Raw genomic sequence first — 26,395 nt, forward strand, 5'->3', positions numbered from 1 at the left:
GAGATGGAGTGGAATTGAAACTTCTCCTTTCCGGTTGTTGTTAGTTGCTCTGCAGGGAGGCTGCATTGAGGTTTATTAGCTTGTGCTAGAGCAATGCGTTCTCTGGCTTTAGATATTTTGTTCGCAAAGGCTGCCTGGGTGTTTTCGCATTCAGATTGTGATGGTGTAAAATCAGGGGCCAATGCCTTGGGCTTATCTAAGGATTTCAAAATGTCGAAAAGCTTGCTGGATGAATTGGATGATGCTTCGATTTGGCTATTGAAATAGTTCTTTTTAGCATCGTTGATCTTAGATTTGTAGGATTTTTCTAGTGAGTTCCAGCTTATTTTGTGGTCATTGGTTTGGTTTTTAAGCCATTCTATTTCACTGCAGTTTTTTTTCCTTTCTTAAGAGAGATAAGTTCAGGTGTGTACCATTTTTGGTGGTTGAGGTTAGGCCTAACAGTTTCTCGATTAGGTGCTTTCTGGATGATTAGCATAAGCATCTGCTGATCATATTTTTTGATAATAGTGTCACATGAGTCTGTTTCGTTAATGTCGGCTAGAATGCTGTTGATACAGAATTGTAGGTCTGCTCTATCTATATTTTTAAAGTTTCTGGAAAAAACTTTGCTTGCCTTGTTTGCCAGTTTTTTTACTGGGATAGGTAGGTGTAGGTCAAAAACAATTTTGTAGTGGTCAGACCATATAGGTTTTTGGGGAAGAACCCATGTTTCGATGTTTGTGTAATTAATGACAGTTCTAACTTGCCATTGGCAGAGTCCTCAGTCTGTATACTGGGGGAGGGTTCATCAGGCCCTGGGTGCTTGAACAGTGAGCTCGTAGTGTGAACCCCAGTACCCCTGGTATACCTGTCTACAGTCCTCTGGTATGTCTACTCAGATGGCTCGCACAAAGGGAACAATCACGCACAAGGGCTCCAGAAATGCCTTCTTTCCGGACTACACCAGAGAGGTGCAAAAGGCCAGGCAATCCTTCGAACACTTAAAGAGAAAACGCCACTCTATGAATGAAATACGGCCTGCTTTTCCCAGCCCAGCTAAAAATCTACCACAAAAGCACGTCGGTGCACTTCACTGATCCACGAGAGGCTTGGAAGTGGGCAGAAAACCATATTGAAGGGAACTGGGAGGCAGAGGCCCCAGACACTAATGGGAGACCCCGAGCTTGGCAGAATCATAATGTGCTCGCGCTGCAACAACTACCGCCGGAACAAAAAACGTCCTGGAACAAGTAGCAGACTCCTGAAGAGGGCAACTTGAATATGACAAACACTGGAATAGAGAGGTGGCAATGATGGTAGAGAGACAACGCCTTATGTGGGGGGCTCAATGGACCCTTGCTGTGTCCTCGCTGAAATCGCCTACAAATGTCAGCGGCCAACGAGACCACCCCCCCAGAAGCCTCTAGCAGAGGCAGTAAGTCATTGGTTAAGCTAAAAGCTGGGACAATTTGGGTTATTAAGTTAACGCTGATGCAATAGTTCTCAAGGTGTCCCGTCAAAGGTTTGAATACATAGTTTCGAAATACAATAGTTTCGAAACAAAAGGACAAATATATATTTTTTTGGTTCGTATATTACATTTTGTGGTTTTTCCCAATAAAACCAGGGCTTGGGGGGACCCCCCCCCAAAAAAGAAAATAACATGCATTTGAAAATACAAATTTCGATCCTTTTGTGTCTAAACATTTGTATTTCGACACTATGATTGGCGAACAAATGACTATAAACCATTCTCAAGTGTCAGCAATGTTTGGACGACAGATACTTCATGGTGGGGCGGAGTATAGGGAGGGGGAGGGAAGAGTTGAAAAGGGTTTAATGGTGTTCGAGGTCTACCACGTGTCCACACGGCAGAACATATATGACCACCCACCACGCATTATTCAGAATTACCATGGTCTCGCTCACCCAATGTGCGCTGCCCACATACTCACTCCACACGGATAGCCCCAGAACCATGTTTCACAAATGGCACTTACACAAACCCGACTAGCACCCACTCTTCACCCTAGGTCTCTCAAAATGCTCACCTGGAATGTGAACTGAATGGGCTCTGGGATTAAGAGACGTCTTATTACCCAATTTCTGAATAGACACTCCCGCTACATAGCCTTCATTACCAAAACACACCTAGCAGGATCAATCTGCACTCTCTTTCGGACAACAAACTATCGCTCTGCATTCCACGCGGGATATAATATGGGGTCTCGGATGCTTTGATCTTATTACATAAACGCATCCCATTCACCCTGCTTGCAGTGGAGCAGGGCCCTAGGGGTTGCTACGTGGTACTGATTGGCACACTTTGGGGTGAGACGCTTGCTATCACTACAATATACTCCCCGCCAGTGCTCGGAGACAAAGTCCTAGATGAACTAACCGCTCTGATAGCAAAACACCAACCAGATATTTGGATTCCGGGGGGGGGGGGGGGAATTTTAATGTGCAATGCTTTGGATTGCACCCACATCCGAGGTCGCAATCCAAATGTACCCAAAATTAGCAACATTCACATCAGCATTGGGCTTCCATGATGTATGGAGAGAACTTCACCCTGGAGACAAAAGCTATTCATTCCACTCTGGGGCCCATGGCTCCCTCTCTAGATTAGATTATTTCTTCCTCCCAGCTACGGACACACACAGGGTGCTCACCGCAGCGTTACTCTCCTGAGGCATCTCGGATCACTCACCACTACTGATAGAGATGTGTGTGAATGGGTCAACTCCCCCTAAGGCATGGCGATTAAATAACCATTACCTGGGCTTCTCCGACCTTATCGATTGTCTCACTGAAAAAGCTAACAAATATTTTGAAATAAACTCTATGACGGTTGATAGACCAGTGGTAGTATGGGAAGAATACAAGGAAGTGCTCAGGGGGGGAGATCATCTCCTGGACCGCTTACAAAAAAAACACCCATGTAAAATAACAGAGGCTGGAAGGAAGCAGAGGAATGGGAGGCTAGATATATTCTTGATACTGCCCTTGAGACTCACCACTCCCTTTTAAAGGCTAGGGAATATATCTCCATAACATTATGTTGGATAACGCCAAAAACACACATAGGGAATCGAAGGCTCGGATCTACGAATATGGAGATAAAGAAAGTAAGATGCTGGCCTGGTTGGAGAGAACAGATGAGGGGCAAAAGAATAGAGAGATTGTAGACGAACATAATGAATGTGTCCGATCGGACAGTGAAATGGCGGAAGCCTTCGCTAATTTCTATGCCACCCTTTACCACAGCCCGACCTCTCCAGCGGGCCTCTCTCTCTCTCTTAGATAACGTCACACTGCCACGTCTGTCTGAGCAGCAGAGGGTGCAGCTGGATGGCAACTTCACTGAAGCTGAAATTGCTGAAGCCATTGCGCAGCTACAGTGTGCAAAGACGTCGGGTCCTAATGGATTCCTGGTTGAAACCTGGAAAAAAATAGGCGCCAAGAGAGTGGCAGCTCCCCTTCACAAGATGTTCCTTTGAGCTGTGGAATATTTGTACCCATGCCACTGCACCCTTTGCCAATGAGGGAAAGAAACTGCCAAAAATGGAGGCACTAACCCCTGTGCGCGCCAAATCTGCAAAACTGTGCATGGTTCATAAATCACAAAAAGGCTCCATCACCCTGCCATGCACAGGCAAAGTTGATGTCAAAACAGAACTCCCTGCAGGAGAATGCCAGTGGGTGCTGTCACCTGTCACATGCAGCAAGGCCACAGAAGAGTTAAAATCTGAAAATGCTTTTAAAATCCACTTGTCTTAATCCATTGCAAACTTAACTGCTGTTTTGGTGCTAATTTCAGTCATTTTCCCAGTGAGCTATTGAAATGAAAAGTGGGCTGAAATCACAAATTCTCCAGCGCAGTCAGAGGAATCCAGGCCTCATTGCCTGACAGCTGCATAAGAAAACTAGATGTCAAACCCAGTTTAAGGGTGTTTCTTTTTCCTGAAGAAATTGCAAAAATCACCTATTTAAAGCAGGTTTGTGAAGGGCTTACTTCTTTTAAATGTCCAAATCCCTTATAAAATGTGCTTATTTTTATATGTGTTAAAGAATAGACTTTATTGTGAGTTTAAAGCAACCCAGTATTGGAGTTAAGTAACTGCTTAATTCCGAGTGGACAGTGGACAGCCTGGGAAGTTTGACACTTCAGTTTGGCAACCCCTTGCTGCAGGAAGGCTAATGGCTGCTGGAGGTTTTCGCATATTGACAACAAGGAGCACAATGAGACTTCATTAGATGGCGGAGTCAAGAACAAAGGATAGACTCTGCTGGGGAGGGACAGGATGCTTCCCTCTACACCCCACCCTGATCAAAAGGGATCTGACAGCGGTTTGTTGGAGGGAGAGAATAAAAAAACTGCTGGAACTTTTTGATGTTTAAAACTGTATTTGTGGTTAGGTTTGAAACTCTTTAACTGGGCAACCTAAAGAAGGATAAATCTGAAAATTGGTAGACAACCTAATTTCAGGCTGTTTTGAAGTAATTGATGAAACCTGTACCATTTAAGGAACCAAAGTTATGAAAAAATTCTCATTGTAGCAACACTATGAATGTTCCAAACCTAAGATTGTATGTACATGATCCACTGATAAGTGCCCAGAGATGTACCAAATTAGAAATTATTAATCCAAACTGTTATGCTTAAAATTGCTAAAATTCTGTAGAATGAGAAAGACAACTCACACAGAGACGGGGATTGAATGTGAATATAGACAATCAAATATGAAACATATGTGTCTGATTTTATTACGGTACATAATTTTAGAAATGTACATTTGTGCAAAAGTAAAGTTTTGGTCAAAATCAATGTGGGAGCTCCTAAATCCCACCGTAAAGATGACAGCTCTGTTCTGACTGCCAACCAAAACAATGCCAGTGCCTGTGGCCACTCACAACCGTGGTGATGTGTTTTGAAATTCTGCCCACACCATAAAACTTGGTGATGTCATTTGATAGTATAAATATAGGAACTTCACTCCACATAGGACACACTGCTTCAAGAACACATCCAGATTTCCATGAAGCACCTTGTTCCAGAACTCTTCATCTTGTAGCTGACTCCAGACTTCTTTGAAGATCCAGATTTCTTTGCAGACTCCAGATTTTAGCTTTGCTGAACTCTTGCTAGCTAGACCCAATTTCAAACATCCCAAATTTAAAAGAATAATTCTGCTTCAGCTTGGCTGGCTACCATTAAGGCTTGCCCGCTGAAACTTGCACCCTGCTAATCGGCAGTGTCCAGAAGGGCCCATTCAAATCCAGTCTGAGGTGCAGTCCAAAATTGACCAGAACTGCACCGCTGATCCAATCCTGTCAGAAGTGCCCTGCTGCCGGTAGACCTGACCCGATCACATGACCAGAACCTTGACTGTCCATTTTAATCACAAGGGACTGTAAGTAGTAATAGGAAGAACAGTGACCCATAGTATATTTGCATTGTCATATCCCAATCTCAACCAATCCCATTTTTAAATTCAGAACCCTAGTATTGTCAGAACCATTCTTTCGCTGATATTTCTCATTTGTTTACAAAACCATAAGCCATTAGTGATTTTGAGTAACTAAAGTAAATCCCAGAAATAAATCGAGTATCCACCACGTGAATGGTTGTGCTGGCCACGCAACTGAAGATTCATATGTGACCTTCTCTTTTTCATAGTCATTAATGTAGTGTAATAAAACCTGTCATTTTTAAAACAGAATTTCTGTTTCATTTTCGCGCCTGTTTTGCAAAAAAACGCCTCTTACTAAAACCTCTCACTGATACCCAAGACCCTTAGCTACATCCACAACCAAAAACCACTTTGTGGAACAGTGCATTTGACCGGTTTTTATTCAAAATTGCATAGTAAAGGTTTGCCACGAATTTGCAGTTTTCAAAACTTTACACGTGTCTTTTCCCCATTCAAAGTGCTTCTTCAATCCCATCCTGATCTAAAGTGTGTACTGTTGTTTAGCTTGTAGCTCATGTGTGTTAGGACCTGTTTAGTGTTGCTTTCCTAAGAACTTTTCTCCATTTAAGCATTTTTGCACCCTTTTGCATTGTTTTACCAAGCCATTTTCACCTGTCATTTTAAAAGTATCCATTTCCAAAAACGGTTTTCTCTCTTGTTTGGGGAGGGAATATTGCATTTAAACTCTAGACATTGTCTTTCATTCCTGAACACCTGTTGACTAATTACATCTGTGTAGGATTGCTCATTTGTGCCTTCAGAACTTTTCAGGGGGAAATATTAACCTAAACGCTATCTGTTCACAAACCAAAACTGTTCTTTTTCCCGTGTTTTCTATTCTACATTACTATAAGTGAATTCAATTGCTTTACTTATGTTTGAATTATATTGTCATCGCTAGTTGATTGCTGCCCCATATGTGTGTATATATATATATATATATATATATATATATATATATATATATATATATATTACAATATGTGTGATTTGAATATTAAATAAATAAATATTTACCTTTACAAACTAGCCTGATTCCTGGTACACTGTGACCTGGGGGGGTATTTTGAGACGGGTGTGATATGAGTGGTATATCATTCAGAATATTGAATTTATAGACACAAACAAATAAGTGTTTCATTGCGCACTACATGCTAGGCGAGAGCTGGGTGTGTGCCTGATTGAAATCCTTAAAAGAGCTAAAGAGCAAGGTACTCTCCCACCAGATCTACGTACAGCCACCATCGTTATCTCCAGATCGGGTAAACCCCCTGAACTGTGCACCTCATACAGGCCCATATCATTGATTAACAGGGAAGCCAAGATTCTCGCCAAGCTCCTGGCCAACAGACTGCAGCGGGTTGTCTCCTCCCTGGTCCACCGTGACCAATGTGGCTTTATGCCACAGAAATCGATGTGAATGAATATACGACGACTCCATTTATTACTGGAGTGATCTCCTATTATAGACAAACCACTGGCGCTACTGGCAATTGACTTCAAGAAGGCTTTAGATTCGGTTGTGTTGGGCAGTCTCTGGGAGACTATGAGGCGCATGGGATTTGGTGAGTTCTTCTTGAGCTGGGTGCAATTATTGTACGCAGATCCACAGGCTGAGGTGAGAGAGTGAATGGGTGGCACTCTGGATCCTTCCCACTCGGCAGGGGAACAGGCCAGGGATGCCCTCTATCCCCCGCTCCTATTTGTGCTAGCAATGGAGTCACTCGCCTTATGGCTCTGGCAAAGCAGTGCCTGGACAGGATTCAAATGGCACGGACGATCTTTTAATATACTTGAGTGATCCAACCTGAACTTGCCTGATATTTACACAAATGCTAGCATGCTTTAGTGCATTTAGTGGGCTCAGAGTCAACTGGGGAAATCGATCTTCTTCCCGGTGCAAGGTGGGGCACACGCAATTCCCCAACACTGCCCCTACAGAGTGGAGCGGGATGGCTTCCGCTATTTGGGGATTTGGGTCTCCGGTGACCTGTCAAACTATGCAGCTCAGAACCTACACCCAATCACCGAACGCTTCGCAAATGATGTGCGGCACTGGAGACTCCTCCCCCTAACGTTGATGGGCAGAGTCGCACATTTCAAAATGATGGCACTACCACGGTTCCTGTACGTCTTACAGAATGCTCCACTTAGGATCCCCGACCCCAAGTCTGACCGGATCGAGAGCCTCCTTAGGAATCTTATATGGGGAGGGGGGCAGCCCCACATCAGATTAACTACACTGCAGAGATTGGTTTGGGAGGGGAGTATGGGGGTGCCACGTCTCCAGACCCATTACTGGGCGAGTCAAATGGCGGTGGTCAGGGGCAGGTAAATAGAACAGAATCTATTTCAGAAGAGAGTTAAAGGAGGGGGGTGGGGGTGTTGGGAGGGGCAGGTAAATAGAACAGAATCTATTTCAGAAGAGAGTTAAAGGGCCATCCACTTTAATGGAGGAAAGTCTGATCTACCCCAACGGTGTGGATTCTACGATGATCAACCCCAGGGAAGGTCAGAAGAGACTACAAGGAATATGTTCTAAAGGCCCCAGGATGAAGTTGCAGAACTGGAGGACTGCCAATTGATAACTAAGGGAAATGTGGTAAAGACTCACCTCCCTGGAATATCTACCACGGGACAGGGGACACTGGAGGGCAAGTATGTTGAATAATCATACATCCCGGGGCCCCTAGGTAAGTACTCGCAGTGGTTGGTTTCAGCAAAAATGGTCCCAGCAACCCAAAACAACTCAGTGAGTAAACAGCTCTTTTCCATAGGTGAGATTTTTGGGATTCTGTTCTCCAGGGCCGACTTACACCTAGAGTCAACGAAGAGCCCACTGACCAAGGAAAGGAACAAAGGCTCTTCCCAGGACATCTACCTTCAAGTCAGGAGTGAAAAGTCCAGCAAGGAAGACTTCAGGAATAACAGGGAACCCGCAGTTTGACGTACAAAAGAAGGCATCAGCACAATGCCCCAACACATAGACAACACACAGAGAGACTGTTGGCACACTCACATGTCCTAACCTGAAGATCTGGTCGGCATTTGGAGGCATCAACCACCTCCAGAACATCAGCAGCAACCCACAGCCAATGTGAGGATTCTAGCGGTAAACAGTTGGCAGCGGTAAAAAGCCCCAGAGACGTTTCCAGAGTGGAGGGCACAAACTAGCAGATGTGGGAGTCACCAAAATTCAAGAAACCTGTACTAGACATCTAATACCAACAATCCCAAACTGAGATATGCCTAAGCCATTGCATTTAGCAAGTATAGACAAGTGAGGGCTTTGAAAATGGCAAAAACGACAGGAAAATTACTTAGCCATCTTCAATTTCCAGGAACAAAGCAGCTAGAGAGTGCAACAGGGGCAGTGCAAACCCTAAATACCCTTGTACAAAAAGGGTGGCCAAAGAACAGTCAGCCAATAAGCAGAGGGGCTAGGGCAAAGGGTAAAATGACCAACCATATTGGTTGGTCAGTGGGACTACCAAGTAGCCTTTGTGACCCAAGTAGGAAGGGAGAGGGATAGGCCAGGGACCTATACCGGCCTAAACCAGTTAGGCCCAGTATGGGGCCTTCCATGAGGAGCTCATAAAGAGCCCACGTGTTCATAAAGGAAATGCTAGCCTACCTTGTGGTCAGTTGGACAAGGAAAGCGCTGAAACACAATGTCTGAGAGCAGGGTTTAAAAAAAACATTGGTAATTGAATGGCTACCAAAAAAGTACATTGCGCTTCCAACACAGTAAAATGGCTTGCACCCTTAGTGAAGACAAACTTATATCGTTGCACCAGCCTTACTCCCTAAAACCTGTGTAGGGTGATAAAATCGCTCAAAGACAAGAATCAGGGACAGGATGCCTTAGGGCCGACCCAATATCATATATGAGGTAAAAAGGAACGCTTGGTCAGGGCGATTTAAGGAAAAGTCTTACTGGCCACCAAAAATATACCAAAGAACCAAAAAAAGATGGGGATACCAAAATGCTGAGAGGTCCCAAAAAGAGGCCCTAGAATCCAAAAAAATAGGAATTCGGACTTAACAGCAAGTATTGTATTTTTGATTGTTGTATTAAAATACATGTTGACTAAACATGAATCCTAACACGAGTCTGGAACAGATTTCTTGGAAAAATAGAGCTATAGTTTTCTTGACTCATTGATCATCTGGTCACTCCCCTGTGCTGTGAAGTAGACAAGTGGCAACATTTTTTGCGCTGCATAAGTAAATAAATATTATTTGGGACATTATTCCAAAACCCTCTGGTCAGGGGTGTGAAGCGATCTAGCCTAAGCAGGAAAACGGGGTGCCCACCAAGTTAGACCACAATTATCTCAATGGGTAATATAGCAGAGCAGTCAGGCTCCACTCTTGACACTACACAGATCAACTTAAAATATCCATTGTGTACATTATACTCTTTATTACAGTATTACACATACAACACGATGTTCACATAAATACTAGGCAATATACAAGAGCTAGACATTATAAGAATAGACAATGACCTTAGACCAGACCATTCCCACCCCTAATGTCAGTGTCCGGAAATGAATTGAACATACATTGTTTCAAAAGCAATTCGAACAAGGAAATTATCACCTCACAACTTGGAATTAACAGAGGCAAAAAGGGCTAAAACACATGGGCAGACTGTAATAGTCAGTTACTCATGTCATTAGAAACAAGGTAACAGCACGAGGCCAAAACAGGTCCAAGTGCATTAAGAAGCCCATACAGAAAACGAGCAAAGCAATTTATACCTCATCCACAATGTTATTCAAGGGCAAAGCGTGAGCAGCAGGAATGATAAAATCCATAGCACCTTCTAAAATTCCCAAACGATCCAAGACATTAAAAGACCCTGGGGGACGGATGGGAGAATCAAAGAATAATGTTGTGTACAGTAGATACCCGTTAGAGGCAATTTAGGTGAGGTTCCAGAGTTCCAAAATATTTTCCCACAAAGAACAATGGGACAACCCCAATAGGCTGGTCACGTTTATGAGGAAAACCAAGTAAGTCCTACTGTTACTCGATGGATGCAGCACAAAATGCAATCAGCCTGAGTAAACAGCACAGAGCAGTCCTATGAAGTGCCCCAGCCCAAGGTTACAGAACCAACAATCGAGAGAGATCTGGAAGCAGGGAGAGCACCAGCCCACTCCAGTCAGTGGAAAACGTGATCCGGTGTGCCACAAATCCACAATAATCCCGGGTCCAGGGATCCCTGATGAAGAATCCAAAAGAACATTTAAGCCTCCAGGACCCAGGGGCACGTACTCCTGGCATTGGAAGTGGAAATTTCAGCTCCAGAATGGCGAGACAACAAAGAGTTTGGGTGCTATGTTTACACTGGGCTAGTCATAGTAGGGAACTCGGAATTGACAGAACTCAAACTCATGACCCTGCAAGGATTCAGACAATCCAGGAAAGCAACAATCAGGACGCCTGTGAGGAAGCATTGATACAGCAGGTGTGAGAAACTAGCAGATGTCTCACCCGCTAGTCCTCGGGGATCTCTCCCTCAGGTGGCCATGGCATGGCCATCGCCTTTGGATCCAGACCCTGGGGGTGGACCAGTGTGGGAGGATCACCTGGGCGAGGGGTCTTCAGGGAGTGGGGGCGAGATAGCTGATGGTGAAACCCACTATTCCAGTATTCCCCCCTCTTTTGTTCATTTACCCTATCCTATTTTTTAGGATTTACCCAAGTCCCAAATCCCCCCACCCACCCTTTTTGCATAAAGACTGGGCCAAGGAAGAGGGTAACTAAGAGTAACCAGACTAACTCTCTCACATCGTACTGGACATGTCCCATTAGTCGGGTCAGGCAAAGTCAGGCACTTTACCCAAAGTACTTACACCTGATACCAGTTAGCTCTCCTCACACGAATAAAAGGCAGCACCTAAAGACGCACTCTGAGCAAGGCAGAAAACGACAACAAGCAGAACTTCTGGGACAAAGGCACACCTACTGGAGCAGAGCGACGGACCAAGAGATGAGAGCACTGGGCCGAAAACCCAAAGGCTTCCATACTGAAGGTCGTTGCCTCTGACAGACTGCAAAAGACACGTTGAGAAGGCCAGATCCCACAAGTGAAGATTGCATTGTGTTTCAAGGATGCCAGTGACCATAACGGTTGAACGGCAGAGTTGGGGAGGCGAGGTCAAGCCTGTGGTACTAACGTTGACTCAAAAATTGGAAAACCGCAAAACAAGAAAGAAGGCACACAGCCGGTGAGTTGGCAAGCGACCTCAGAGACCGGTGTGTGTCAAAGTGAATGAAGTAGCAACATTATATCACAAGTGAAAGCTACACGCATGTGGATGAGACTCAAAGAAGGGCAGACCAGTGAATGAACTTTAAAGTAAAATGCAGCTGCGAGATCAGCGATAATAAGGAACGGAGTGGTCTGGTGAAAGGAAGTAGCCCATTCGAATGTCTGTGAAAGGTACATTGTTTGAAGATAAAAGGCGAATAAACGTCAAGAAAGAAAGTAAAATAGTGAACGTTGAGTCGAAGTGGTCCTACAGTGGTCTGTAAGAAAACCACCCACATTCAAAAGACTTCAACATCCGAAAAGGAGCCCGTGCCCAATTAAAGGAGCCCCAGTATATACTAAGCTTTGGGAAGGAAGCCCCCCCCTGCAACTTTGTGTGGAACTTATTGGTGAGTGGTCTGAGCGTGGCAGAGCGGGACCTACGAGAACTGTGTGGTGAAAGGTCTGAGCATGGCAGAGGGGGACCGTTGTCAACCATTTCACTGAAACATACATTTTGAAGTCAGAGAAAGAGATTTTAACGTGGAAGGCCAGGCAAGCCTCAATCCACAGTTTTGAACTGCGTACTGTGTTGAAAAGCGAGCCAGTGTGCGTCATCCTGCCTACAAGGATCGCCTTACCCTGTGAGGCCTAACGTGGGGCGGAGAGCTGTTTCAGCCACATTATCATTTGAACACTGGTTTTCCTTTTGCATACATTTCTCTTTTTTACACTTTTGTACAAGAGATAGGGCAGGCATTAGGTTTTTGTTAGCATAGGCCATTTTGATTTGATGGACATACTAGGATTGTTTTGTTTATCGTTTGATGTTTGAGACCACTCCCATCTTAATTATAGGGCAAATAGGAGTTCCTCCAGTTACAACATTTTCAATAAAGGTTTTACAAATTGTATCCATTGTGTCAGTGTCAAAACTTCTGATCCCTTGCCTTCCCTACACAGGCCACAGAAGAATGTAAGAACCTGACTAAGGTTCCAGGACTGTATGGGGACAGGAAGGGTCAGCCAGTAAGAAACAGTCCCATAAAGGGGCAATGGGAGGAGGCAGCTGTGGGAACTGGTGGCATTCTACCTTGAGTTCAAGGAAGAAAATGAGCCTCAGACGATGCTGAACCATAGCCATCATTGTGGCAATCATGTGGGATCCGCAGCCATGTTAAGGGGTGGTGCTGCTGAACAAATAGCAGTTGGTTGTCAAGCAGAAGAGTGCAGATCAGTCCATGCGAGTAAGCAATAATCCACCCTCTGGGGCACAGGTACAACTACCTACCTGCCCTGAATTAGAGCATGAAGGCTTGTTTAGATGCCTGAGAACCGAAAGCGATCACATGAATGCTGAGCCCACAGTTTCGTACCATTAGGTGTAATTGTCCTCATAGACAAAGGTTAGCCCAAATCCAAATCCGGGAGCAGGGCTTAAACAAAAGCATTATTGCCCAAAGGTAAACTTACTGTGGCCTAGTGCACTGGCAAATATACTGTAGCTCAGTGCACAAGGTACACTGGGCTGCAGTATAAGCGTCATCACCACTGGAGTCCCATAATCTAAATCAATGCTGGCACCAGCATGCTACACAGAACACTTGCAAAGTGAAAGATTTAGCGAGACACTGAAAAGGAATGCTTAAAAAGAACCCTTGCAATGGTAGCCATATGGATAACCAAGTGCAGTACATCAGCAATAGGTTTACAGGGACAGGGGCACTTTAGTATAAGTGCCACTGATCAAATAAGAAACATAACAAAACAAGGAAGCCAGAAAAAAAGCTTAGGGAACCCAGAAGGGTAGGCAGCCAGAGGCCCAAAAAAGAATTTTAAAAAAAAAAACTGTCCTTACGTGCATATAGATATAAATGTCTTTGTATGTGGCCAGAGGAGGTCTTTAGATTTACCTTTCACCAGGAAGATGGTTTTTTTGGTTGCAAATGTGGTGTGCGTTTTTAAATGGCTTTCCTTCCATGCAGAAACATTAAAGATAGTAAGGTATTTGGAACTTTCTTCCTCCAATATTTATATGATATATGATATGGCATTTGTAGCGTGCCTATACACAAGTGTTTCAAGGTGCAACGAGGCAAGGAAGTCAGAACAGAGGGAGGACAGAGACAACAATCCTACTAGGCCAAGTGACATTGAGATTGTGCAAGTGCAGGGGAGGGGCGAGGGGAAAAGTGCCAGGGGAAAGGAGAGGGACAGTGCTGTACATGGGATCAAAACAATAACAAGAAGTGCGGCCAGCAGGTGGCAGGTGAAAGGGTAAGTGCAGACAACAGGTGTCCAAAAGTGCAGGTGGGGGGACTGTAGGGTTACAGATACAGACCCAAGTGCAAGGGTTGCGGGAGGCAGTGCAAGTGTGCAACTGGGCAGGCAGGAACCTAAATACAATGCACCAATTATCAGGGGGTACGCTTAGGTTAAAAGGGCCGGTCAAAATGGGTTCTGCTACTCCTGTGCACAATTCTGAATGCCGTAGTTGAGCATATGGTGCCTCTCCTCCCTGATGTGATGGCTATTCCGCACGCAGTAACTGTAGCATATTGTAGAGCAGACATTGCTTTGAGAAGGGCAGACCCTGATGACCCCCATGCAAGTGCTTACTTGTCAGTCCTCTCCTGTTTGCACCTACTAATGTGATGTTCCTTGATCCCACTGTGCCTGTGTCTCTGGAGCAATGTATTGCTTCCAGGGCAGAGTCCATTACATAACCAGCAATGGAGTGAAATAAACTCAACTTGCTCCCGCTTCCTTGAGAGAGGTTACGCAGCATTGAATGTAATGGGCTATTTACAGTTAACTCTGTTTGTAGTACTGTAGTAGCACGATTGCTCAATAGGGGATATGTACACATTTATTTATTTTTGTGATGCTGGAAATGCATCGGAGGGACAGGGCCTCCTTATCCTTGTCCTTTTCTGCTTTTTATCGTGTGTTCTGTCGTGTTTTCTGCGCAGGAGTTCATGTGGGACTCCTGGTGGTGCAGCTCTCTTTTGGTTTGGTGAACGGACCCATGGGATACCCTTATGGCACCCATGGGTGGGGGTACAACCCTGTGCCCCTAGTGTATGTTTTTGGGCACCTGTGGGTGGCCCGCAGAGCAGGGTATGGGCTGGTGGCAGCTCCATGCTGAATTTGACAGGTGCGCGGAGTATCCTCCATTTTGGGATACCCCGGCCCTGCCATTGGGATCCGTTGATTCCTGATGGAAAACAAGATGGCCCCGGTGGTCTCTTGCTTTCTATTACCCATTACCTTGTTTTCCCAAAGTCCTGAGAAGCCCTGACTCTGCCCCTTCCCCCTGACTGGCTGTTGGGCGGAAATGCCATATATGGTGTTGTTGTGAAGGCCCGGCCAGACTAGCTGGAGCCTTCCCGGTGATGTATGTTGTGGGTACCTCCTGTGGGTGGGACCTGGGTGAATAGAGTGTGTGACGAATATGCATTCTGTGTTGTGGGTGTCTAGTATCTGGTGGTTGACACAATGACTGAGACACCCCTGCCCGAAACCGGTATGAATGCAGCTGGGGGTGTTGAATGGCTCGGTACTTGTCCCAATACACATAACTTGTTGTGAGTGTCTGGAGAGAAGTGAATGGCCTGAATACCTCATGTGCCTGATTGGCTGCCTGCCTGCATGAATGCCCATAGTCGTGATTGGATGCTTGAGTGTGACCCAGCTGAATGAATGGGAGATCAACAGTATATCTAGGGACCTCTCACTGCTAGGAGTCCACTACGACGAGTAACTGGATTAACTGATGCTTGACCTTGAAGCCCTGCTGGACGAGAAGAATTGCTGTTACTCTCCTTCACAATCTGAAAGCTGCTATGCCTCCAAGGACTGACCCAGAGAGGACCTGGTAAGGCACCCTCTTCCCGAGCTACGAGGGACCATCGTGCACAGCTGATCTTTGCCAACGCTCCCTGGTAGACAGACCTTCGACAGGCTGCCGAACCGATACGGGGACTGCTGCGGGACTCCAAGGAGAAGCACTCAGACTGTTGTCCGCCACTGTCGACGACCGCCGTCGCCGACCGGAGCCGCCGTACTCGCGTTTGCCTAAGAACTTCCATTGATCATCAGACACTCTCGTCTGCATCGTCACCCGCTTGTCTCCGGCTGGAAAAGGCCGGACCGTCGACGCGCCGAGGAGCATCCACCGGTGGGTTTCCCGCCACCTAAGGACCACAGAGACGCCGACGACTCAACGCCCTTGCTGGGCCACAGTTCTTCATCATCTCTTTGCGGTCCAGAACTATCGTCACCGAGGTGCCCCGCACACCTCTTCCTTGCAGGACGCCAACGCTCTGTCATCGACGAGCACCGCTAGGAACGAAGCTGCCACTTCCCTGCCGTAGTTCACCCTGTTCACCGTCGGACGTTCGACGACCCGTGACTCCCGCCTTAAAGGGAGGGCACTCAAGAAGGGCCGTCGATTCCCCGACACCGAACGCCAAGTTCCTCAACACCTCTCGACGATCCGTGGCTCCCGCCTGAAAGGGAGGCACTCAAGAAGGATCGGTCGACGCATCGTCGGAGAACTCTACTCCACCAGGTACATTGGGGGGGTAAAATCTTAATAGGAGGAAGTGAGACTATTGAACATATGGACTTGGCTGGTGCGATATATCTTTATTTACAGGTTGCCCAGGCGGGGGGGGATCTCCACACAGAACTGTGCCTAGTGGTAGGGGTCAGTATTCTGTCTAGTGTTTTAACCATCTTACGTTTCTGCCTATCTCTATTGCTGGTTCCCTCGTTATTGATCTGTGTGACATTTTAACCGTACAGTTGATGCACTTTAATGAGATTTGATAACATTGATGGTACCACTTTGGAATTGTATATATTTATCATTATTGACTTAATAAGTACGTTATTGTGATTGTGTACATACCTTTGAATATTAATTATATAAAGACTGTTTTCAGTAATACAGTGTGTGGACATTCCTTTGTGAGGGTTCGGGGACTACACTGTACTTAAGAACCAGCCCGCATCACCTCCTGAGAAGCTAGGCCTTGATTGCTTGTCCATTGCTACCTTATAGAGAATCTTGGCTGGTGTCCGCTGTGCCTCTCCTCTACCATATAGAGAGCGGAAGTACAGACACCCCCTACCAGTCTTTACAATTTTTACATTTGTAAAGCGCCCAAACCCTGAGGCACCAGGGCGCTGTTGTGAGACAAGTTACATCATACAATCTTAGCGAACTAAACAGAACATTTCACATTAAAGGATATAACAGCAGAAGATTAAGGGCAGCAAACAGTGTTAAGAAGCCAGAAGGCCAGAGTGGGTTCTTATCATGAAGCAAAGATAGTTCTGAACACGTCATAGGTTTTCTAATCAGTTCTCGGCTACAATTTAGGAAGACCCTAAAATGCTCAGCCTTTTAGTTGGAGTACCATCTTGGGATAGATAATATGCAGCATTAATATAGAAAATTAATTAGTAAGCAGAGAATTATATCTCTTTGAACATCACACAGCCATCTTACCTCAAACACAGGCACCACATCCGAGTGAGAGTTCAGCACAATGGACTTAAGGTGAGGACTGGTGCCCTCCCACGTTAGGATGGTGATAACACGCCCTTTGGAAAACTGCCATGGTAAAGGAAGAGAAGGAATTAGAGAATGAAAGAAAAGGCCTTTAGGGCTCCTTATACAATTAGCTAACAAGGCGATAGCCATTTCTGCAGTAACATCTGTTCATTTACCTGATGCTGAAAAAACACTATGTATCAGAAGCAAAGGCTGGATCACCCAGGTGTATGCCCTGCTACAGCCATCATACACACAAAGTAACTATCTTATACTATGGCCATGTACCATGCACAACGCATTGCTTTTTCCACAACATCAACCCCAAACAAAATCAAAAATAATTAACTTGAGCTTTTATATTGTGCTTCATGCCAGAGACCAGCCTCCAAGCGCTGGACCAGGTTCCAAAGCTGTGATGATCTGTGTTTTCTTGCTTCCAAGACAAAACGCATTGCCTCTGAGCTATCCTCCGAGCCCGGTCTTAGATTAGAATAAGTAGTGTCTCTAATTCCTCACACCTCAAAGATCTGTCTCTCCTGCATTAGGCTACTAAATGTGCTTATACCTCTCCCCATATAGCTCTCAATCACAAAAAAGAAAATGGGCTGTTTCCCCCATCACTCTCGTCCTAGGGATTTCTTTGTCTCAAACTGGAGGTGCATATGCCTTCCCGCCAAACCCACATCTCCCCTAACCAACAGTGAGGAAAAAGGCAGTATCCACCCCTTTGAAACCCACATGTTACTCTAGCCTGTACTGAAAGTAGGCAGCCCTTGTCTCTCTGAAACCAACCAAAAATGCAGTGTGGCCTACACTGGAATGAGGAAGTCTACATCCCTTTAAAATTCACATCTCACTCGAGCTTACTGTAAGGAGCCAGGAATGAGATGCAGACATAGTTCATAGTTTTGGCTATAAACATTTATTCAAAATAAGGGGGGGTTGGAATGTGCCTTGCTATCATTATTCCAAGAGGTATTTCGCTACTTCAACCAACACAAAACAAAGGGTCTGTCCTATGTCAAGATGTCCAAAGCAAAAATGTCATGTCTCCGAATTACTATTCTGACCCCCACATTCTAAATGTATCTCTAAGGTGGAAAAGGAGAACGTCTTTGGCCTTTAAAGTGCACAAACGTTAAAGTTCAAAAGGAAGATGCAACTCCAACACAAATGTTCCTACCAGACCTAGATTTACTACTCTACTTTTCACCCAGGCATGATATGATATAATATATGATATTTTATTTATATCGCGCTCATACACAAGTGTTTCAGAGTGCGACCAGGCAAAGGGAGGGGAACAGGGGTGTAGTGCGCTGGCATCCCATCTACCTTCAATGGGCTTTTACTGCCTCACTTGGCGTTTCCCTGGTCTCTCGCAGTAAACATCTTGAAGCACCGCAGTGTCCCGCCTCCCTGCTATTGGTTTCCTGCGGCGGCTCCCATGTCCTTCGCGATAGTTGGTTTTCCCTGGCTGCTTGCTCTTAGGTCTGAACAGCGCCTTATTCATTCTTCGGTTCTCGCTCTGTCGCTAGTTCCCTTTGGTGGTTTCTTCACTCAGCAAACCTCGGACGGCCTCTACAGGTACTCCCCAGCACAGCACTGTAGCTTTCTCCCAATGGCTGTCCCGACCGATTTTGGGAGCACTGGTTTGCAACAGCCTTGAACCAATCACATGCAGGAAAAGACTAGACTGCATACTGAATGTTGGAATGACTATTATTTGGGGTCTCCTCCTCGTCTCAGTACTACCAGTCATCCAAGCTGGAATATGGTTTCTCATTGTCAATATATTAAGGTCCTGTCCTCCTTTTAATACCTACGGACAGGGAAACTGGTATTACTGAGGGGCTTTGGTGCTATAATTTTGGTTTGTTTGTTTGTTTTATTCATTTTTAATGCGCACCAGACGTGAGGGTAATAGGGCGCAGCAGTACAGGATATGCGAGGCATAGGTTACATAGTTACGTAGTCACAAATATAATTAGTTAACAATATATACAATTTGTATTGCTAGTAGAGTGAATTATATACAGGATAATAAACAGTTTGCAGAAGGTATATCATCAGGGTATTGGGGGTAAGTATTGCTAGCTAGCAGACCAGTTGTTTCAGATGGCTAATGTAATTGGATCTGAATTTCGAGTATGATTTCTCCTCGCGTATAGTGTGGGGTAGTGAGTTCCATACCTGGGCTGCCCGGACAGGGAAGCTGGCACCTCCAGCCTTGGTGAGTTTAAATCTAGGAATGATAAGTGTGTTGGCATTGGAGATTCTTGCGGGTCTGGAGGATCTTCTTTCTACAAATTTGTCAGAGAGGTAGGGAGGAGCCATGTTGTTGAGGGCTTTGTGAGTTAGGGAAGCTACTTTCAGGAGTATTTTGTCATGGGTAGACAACCACTTGTTATCTCTAAGGTAATGTGTGCTCATCTAGGGATACTAAGGGCAGCTCTCAGGGCGTTATTTTGTAGAATTTGAATTCTGTGTATGATATGTTTGTTGGCACCGATATATAGGGCGTTGCAGTAATCGAGTCTAGATGGAGCAAGAGCTCTAGCTAGAATCATGCAATTGTCATTAGAGATAAAGTGTTTGCCTGCTCTGATAAGCTTACATGTGTAAGCTGTGGCCAAAGCCAGTGAGTTCACCTGTTTGTTGAAGGAGAGGGTAGCATCTAGGTGAAAGCCTAGAGTCTTCACTTCCCTAGCTACCGCAATAGTGTTCCCATAGATCTCAAAAGCAGAGTAGTTCTGGCCTAGTTTTTTTTAGATTAGAGTGGTTGCCCAGAATGATTAACTGTTTTATCATCATTCAGGTATAGACCATGAGTGGCCATCCATGCCTGAATGATGAGATACACCCTATTTACCAAGGCCAAATCCTCACTATAATCCCCTGAAAGCGGGAAGAGAATCTGGGTATCATATGCATAGTTAGTGTAGGTGATACCAAGAAGGTCCAGACCATCAAAGAGGGGCTTAGTAAATATTTTGTAGAGTGTTGGGGATACACAGGAACCCTGGGGCACGCCTCATGAGATGGGGATTGGGTCGGCTGCATCTGTGGGGGAAAACACCCTGATGGTCCTTTCGCTGTGGAAGGATTCAACGCAGGTAATGGCTTCTTTGGTGAAGTGTGCAGCGGAATAGAGGTGGTTGCAAAGGACTTTGTGGTCTACAAGGTCGAATGCGGCCGAGAGATCCAGAAGTAGGAGAAGGGCTAATTGGCCTTTGTCTCTTAGCTCATCAATGTGGGCTTTCAGATGAATGAGAGCGGTCTCGGTTGCATGTTGTGGACGGAATCCTGACTGTCTTACACCTAAGAGCTTGTGACATTCTAGGAATTGTAGGATTTGTGTATAGGCAATCTTGTCTAATATTTTTAATAAAAAGGAGACTGTCATGATGGGACGGTAATTGGTAGGGATGAGGGGTCTAAGGATTGTTTTTTTAGCAATGGCAGTACCCAGGATTGTTTCAAGTTGGATAGCACAGTGCCTGAGGTAAAGGAGGCATTTACAAGTTTAGTTATGAAGGGAGAGAGTTCTCTTGCAGCATCTTTTATAAGTTGTGCGGGCACAAGTCACCTTGGCATTTGGAGGGCTTGAGAGAGAGGATGACTTTAGCCACTTCTCGGGTGGATATTTTTGTGAAACTAAAATGGGTGGTAATGTTTTGTTCTATGGCTGGTGGTGTTGGTTATGGGTGGTTAATGAAGGGCTGCTTTCTTGACCGATATTTTATTTTGGAGCATGGTATTTTTGTTGGCTAGAGCTTGTATTTCTGTGCACCAGGCTTTATCTTTTATGCATATATCTGGGATTGGAGTAGGCGACTCTAGTTCTTTTAAGATAGCAAACAGTTCCCTCATACTTGAGTTGGCTGAGGAGATCCGTTTGTTATATGAGTTACGTTTGGCCAAGATAATTTCCTTCTTGTATTGTGAGGAGATTTATATCTAGTTTATTTTTATGATCATCTGTTGGGGTAAGTCTCCAAGTGGATTTGCAACTTCTTTTGAGTTGACGGAGATCTTTCAGCTTGGTGGTGAACCATTTGTTGAGGTGGGCTTTAGGTTTACTTGGTCTGTATTTTAGAGGGGCAACATTGTCAAGAGTGATTTGTATGATTTTGTTATATTCTTCTACGAGCATCTTTGGGTATGAGTGCTCTTTTAGTTGGTTGAGGATGGGTAGGATGGCGGGAATAACTTTATCCTTGGTGATATTTTCTTTGTTCCTGGTAGGGCATGAGGGTGCCAAGTTGGCTGTAGGAGTTGGCCTACTGGTAAATAAGTCATAGGTTATCAAGTGGTGGTCTGTCCAAAGTTGTGGGGAGATGGATGTAATGGAAGCGGAGCAGTTGTATTCCACCAACCAGTCGAGGGTTCTCCCTTTATTGTGGGTAGGTTCCATAGTTTTTTGGGTAAGTCCTAGTTCAGTGAGGTTGTTAGACACATTAATGGACCATTTGTCTGAGGGGTCATTATAACCTAGATTGAAGTCTGCAAGAATCAAGAGTTGAGTGGAAGTTTTGAGATTGGTAGATAGTAGACAGTTAATGTCTTCTTCAAAAGTAGCTTTAAAGTTACAAAAATTATATGTTTGACAGTCACAAGGTAACTTCCTTACAGATTGAAAGTCTTTTACTGTGGGGTAATATCCAGAGCCAACAGGAGGAAAAGGTGTTGAACCAAAAGGGACAGACGGGGCTGGAAGGTATGCCGTCCCATGGGTAGAAGTGGACTCTATATGGTCACCCTGATCATTAAGGAAAGATCTTCCTTTCATAAGTACTTCCCCCTTGATATTACCTTTACGGCGACTATCTGGCATAGCCTCCCCTTCAATGACATAGAAAGAAGGGGCTCTCCATAGGGAGCAAGTGTCGACATCCTTTGACTCACCACACTACACTGGAAGAAGGCAACCCCATCCCTTTGAAACCCACATCTCACTCTAGCCTACACTGAAGGAAGCAGCCTCAATCCCTTTGAAACCCATATCTCACTCTGCCCCAAAGTGGAAGGAGGCCGCCTCCATTCATCTGAAACCCACATCTCCATCTGGCCTACACTGCAGGGATGTAGGGACTATCTCTCTGAGAGTCACATCATCCTCTAGCCTACACTGGAAGGAGACCCCACATCATATTCTGGCGCACAGCGGAACGAGGCAATCTCCATCCCTGCGAAACCCATATCTCATTCGGGCATGCAATGGAAGGAGGCAGCCTCCAACCCACATCTCATTCTGGCCTACACTGGGAAGAGGTAGGTTCCATCCCTCTTAACCCCCACATCACACTCTAGCCTACAGTGGAAACAAGCAGCACCCATATCTCCAAAGCCAACATTACACTCTGTCCCACAGTGGAAGAAGTCAGTCTCATTCTCTGAAACCCACACCTCACTCTGGCCTACATGGGATGGAGCAAGTCTTCAGCCCTATGAAACAGACATCTCACTATTGCCTAAGCTGAACAAAGGCATCCTCTATCCCTCTGAATCCAATCCCTCTACATTTCGCGCCTTGAAACACTTATGATATGGCATTTATAACGCACCTATACACATCACATCTGTAGCATATTATAACATCACTAACAAGTCAACACGTTTTTCAATCCTAAAGACAACTTGTTTACATCATGTAACTTTTACAACAGGCATTGTTTTTACATAAGTGACAAAACTCAATCATGGGTTCTCTATGAATTCTCAATTTCAATCCGTCTATAGTATTGTGTTCTCTACCCCCACAATCAGAAACTAAGGAGCTTGTTGCAGCACAACGGTTCACACAGTGTTAAAGATCTTACAGAAACATGTTACGTTATGGAGGACAATGGCAAGACTTCCCGGTTTCTTCTTTTTTATGTACAAGCACCCGAAAGATGGATTTAGATCTTTTCACTCTAGCCAACATGAACCATCCTGTGACAATTTTAATTTCTGGTACAGTACCTTCTCCTATTGAAGGTAAAAGAAATACTACACTCTACTATAATGAAGCATTTAAACATCACAACTGCACTACGCCACTTTTCCTTGTCTTATCATTTGACAACATTTATCAATATCTTGTTGTTTAAAAAGTAAAGAACAGCTCTGTGGGATCCCCATTTGATTATTGAAGCAAAGAGGATCAATGGCCATCACACCATTAATAGCCCTAGTTCAAGCCTTCTAGACTCGCCCCATCACACCATTAACAACTGCTTTAAAACACTAACCACATTAGAAGAGTGGGGAACTCACTCTAATTGTGGCATTACACATCCTTTACTAACGCACAGAGGTCAGAGAGGGTCCATCTGTCAAACCACAAGGTAAGAATGTCTACACAAACTTCAGAAGTGCAATTTAATTGTGTGCATAATTTTGCATTGAATAGCCCACGCCCTTTACACGAAGCCTACCTCAAGTTTCTGACATTTCAGGTCAAGCTCTGATGCAACCTTCTCCAGGAAGTTCACAATGCCATCTGCAAAATGGAACACATCTAACGTTAGGAGGATGCATATCTACATTACACTATGTAACGCCACTCCACATGATCTGCAGGATTCCCAAATTTACAAGTAAATCATCATCTCTTCTAACAGATCTAACAATTAAGACTAGTATTGCACCCACAATTCCATAAATGCTTAACTAACAAAGGATAGATCTGCAAACTTGCTTCATGACTGTACATTGAAAGGTCAGTGTGGCTGTACTGAAAGCTCAGTATGCTCAGACCTTTCATCACTGGCTTTGTCCCACACATGTGTCCCTGAAGTACTGGAACAATCATATACAGTCCTTAAGATAAGTGCACCCTAATAGTGCCATCAGTTTGCCAAATAGCGGACTACCTGCATTCGCAAAGCACTGCAGATCCCTCACCATAGTCAGGCTCTGGGTGCATACTCCGGATTCTCAGGTACTCCCGGAAGAGTGCAGTGGATGGATGCTCCTCTGCAAGTTCCTTCTTGACCTTGTCTGTGACATTGCGGGGGCCTCCAGCAGATTGCATGATGCTCAACAAAAAGGAACAGAATCCTGGCTGTGTAAAAATAAGCATGTTATATTAAAAGAAATCTTAAACGGCTTGAACATAAATTATTTCCCTTCAAGTCAGGCTTGCGATGACATACTGGATGATAAAACAAAAAGGAACAAATCCAGACAAAAATCAAGAAAAACACAGAAAAACCTTTTGGCATCATTGTGTTCATGTTCTCGACCAACAGGTGTGTGCTTTAACATTCAGTATTCATCCCTCCCCCCCATTTGCTTTTTGCTAAGGTTTGTACATGGATCTTCTGAAAATATCTCCAATGCAGCTGTCCGACTGAATCTTGATGAGATCTCTCCATGGGTCCTTAAACACTTGGCCCTCACAAGCTTCTGATTTGAAGACCCGGATATATACTTTTCAGCAGATTGCACTCTGACAGTCTAATTGTTAAAAAAAATATTAGTTATCATACAGTTCCTAAATCTTCACTTAGTTTTCTATAATGTCACTACTAAACAAGGCAGTAAGATGCTTCTAGGTAAGAAACTGATTGTACAATGCAGGTATGGCACATTGTAGACTGTGCATTGTAGAATGGAATGATTTCACCTTACAGGAAAAAGACAGCCTTTTCTACATTGGAGCCTTGTTTGAAGATATCTACTCTCTAAACTGAGGAGGGGAGGGGTGTCTTATTACCAAGAACCTCACCAGTGTTTGGACGGTGGTTACAGGATTAACCTGCCCTGACTAATGAATCAGGGAGGGAATAGACCCCCCCCAGGACTGGTCTGTGGTGTGGCACTGTGACCATTCTCTGCCATGACATGGCACCAGAGTAAGGTGACCAGGGGATCCTCCCCATATCACCCCCGGGCCCAACATTCAATGGCTCGGGTGGCACCTGGTTCCCCAGTCACCAACTTGGTGATCTTCAGAACCAGGCAGGGACCTTGTCTCACATTTCTAATCATCCAAATAAAGAACAGATTGAATTAAGTGGCATTCGGGCTGTGCCCAACCTTGGAAGTTAGATAAAATACATTTTGCTCCAAGGACGTTCTAGCATTTGCTGTAACGGCATCACAGTTCATATTCATCTGAAATACAGGTATACATTTGCACGCTTTCAAAGCTTCAAAATACAAAATGGACCTCATTACAAGTCTGCGAGTCTGGAATTAAGGGTGCCAGTAGCAGCATACCAGCACCCATTCCGGAACGGTAGACTACAACTGTGCCTGCCAGGGCCTCTGCGCCCCTCACCCTGCCGGGCTATAAGAAAGGCCTGGTGTCAATAGTAAGACAGACACATGTGACCACAGTTCAAGGGTGTTTTTTGAGCTTCAACAAGGGTATGATAAACACTCATCTAATCCTAAATCTACAGATGGGAGCAAGCTACGACCATCAAATAATAATAAACGCAGTCCTAGTGGTGTCTTGTCAAAATTAAAGGGCCTGTGCTAAAAAACCTATTGCCAATCTTTACCTATAAATACAAATGGTGTGAGGGTAGTGTTTATGCAAAAGAAAGAAGTGTTCACAAATATTATATGTCAGGATGTTCAGGCCGTTGGTAGTTGTCCTACCTTCCTCATGTTTTCATCACGGGACAAGGCGGTTCACTCGAGCGTAGCACAATCTCTGGCTTGTTTAGCACTAAGATATAGTTCAATCACTAGCATCAGGGCCTTCTTGCCCAAGTCTCTTTGCCTATCCATATCTCTTCATGCAGAGGGTCCGATATGACAAAACAAAGGAAAAGTTATTTTCCTCTTACACGCACTCAATTCAATTTACTCACGGGACCCCCCGGATCCCCCAGAGCTGGGCTCAGATCCCCTTCTTAATACAATTAGTCTCCCTCTGCCGGGTTCAGACCAATTTCAGTTAGCAGCAACTATCGAAGACTTTCAAACCTGCACAGGGTTTGGCTTGACCCGTTGCAGGACCACTTCGATTTCACAATTTCTTTTTACACTTACCCCTTTCAGTTGGATACCTAAAGAGACCTTGGAATCAGCACTCATGTGGCGTTGGACAACTGCGTTTACACCATTATGTTTAACCTTAATGGTCCCCTGCTACAATCTTGC

At 44.8% G+C, this 26,395-nt stretch overlaps 1 protein-coding gene across 4 annotated transcripts in view; it reads right to left on the reverse strand.

The window, feature by feature from the left end:
- ACY1 (aminoacylase 1) overlaps nucleotides 1-26,395 on the reverse strand; it is a 247,772-nt gene that overhangs the window by 203,657 nt on the left and 17,720 nt on the right. For all 4 annotated transcript variants that reach the window (XM_069644009.1, XM_069644010.1, XM_069644012.1 and 1 more), the window contains 3 exons: nucleotides 24,182-24,341; nucleotides 23,713-23,777; nucleotides 17,243-17,347 (listed from right to left, as the gene is read on the reverse strand). In XM_069644009.1, the coding sequence (XP_069500110.1) occupies nucleotides 17,243-17,347; nucleotides 23,713-23,777; nucleotides 24,182-24,311 (300 nt within the window). In that variant the 5' untranslated portion in view covers nucleotides 24,312-24,341. The remainder of the gene's footprint in view (nucleotides 1-17,242; nucleotides 17,348-23,712; nucleotides 23,778-24,181; nucleotides 24,342-26,395) is intronic.

Source organism: Ambystoma mexicanum, chromosome 2p (genome assembly GCF_040938575.1).
Source record: "Ambystoma mexicanum isolate Mex_15411 chromosome 2p, UKY_AmexF1_1, whole genome shotgun sequence".
Taxonomy (NCBI): Eukaryota; Metazoa; Chordata; class Amphibia; order Caudata; family Ambystomatidae; genus Ambystoma; species Ambystoma mexicanum.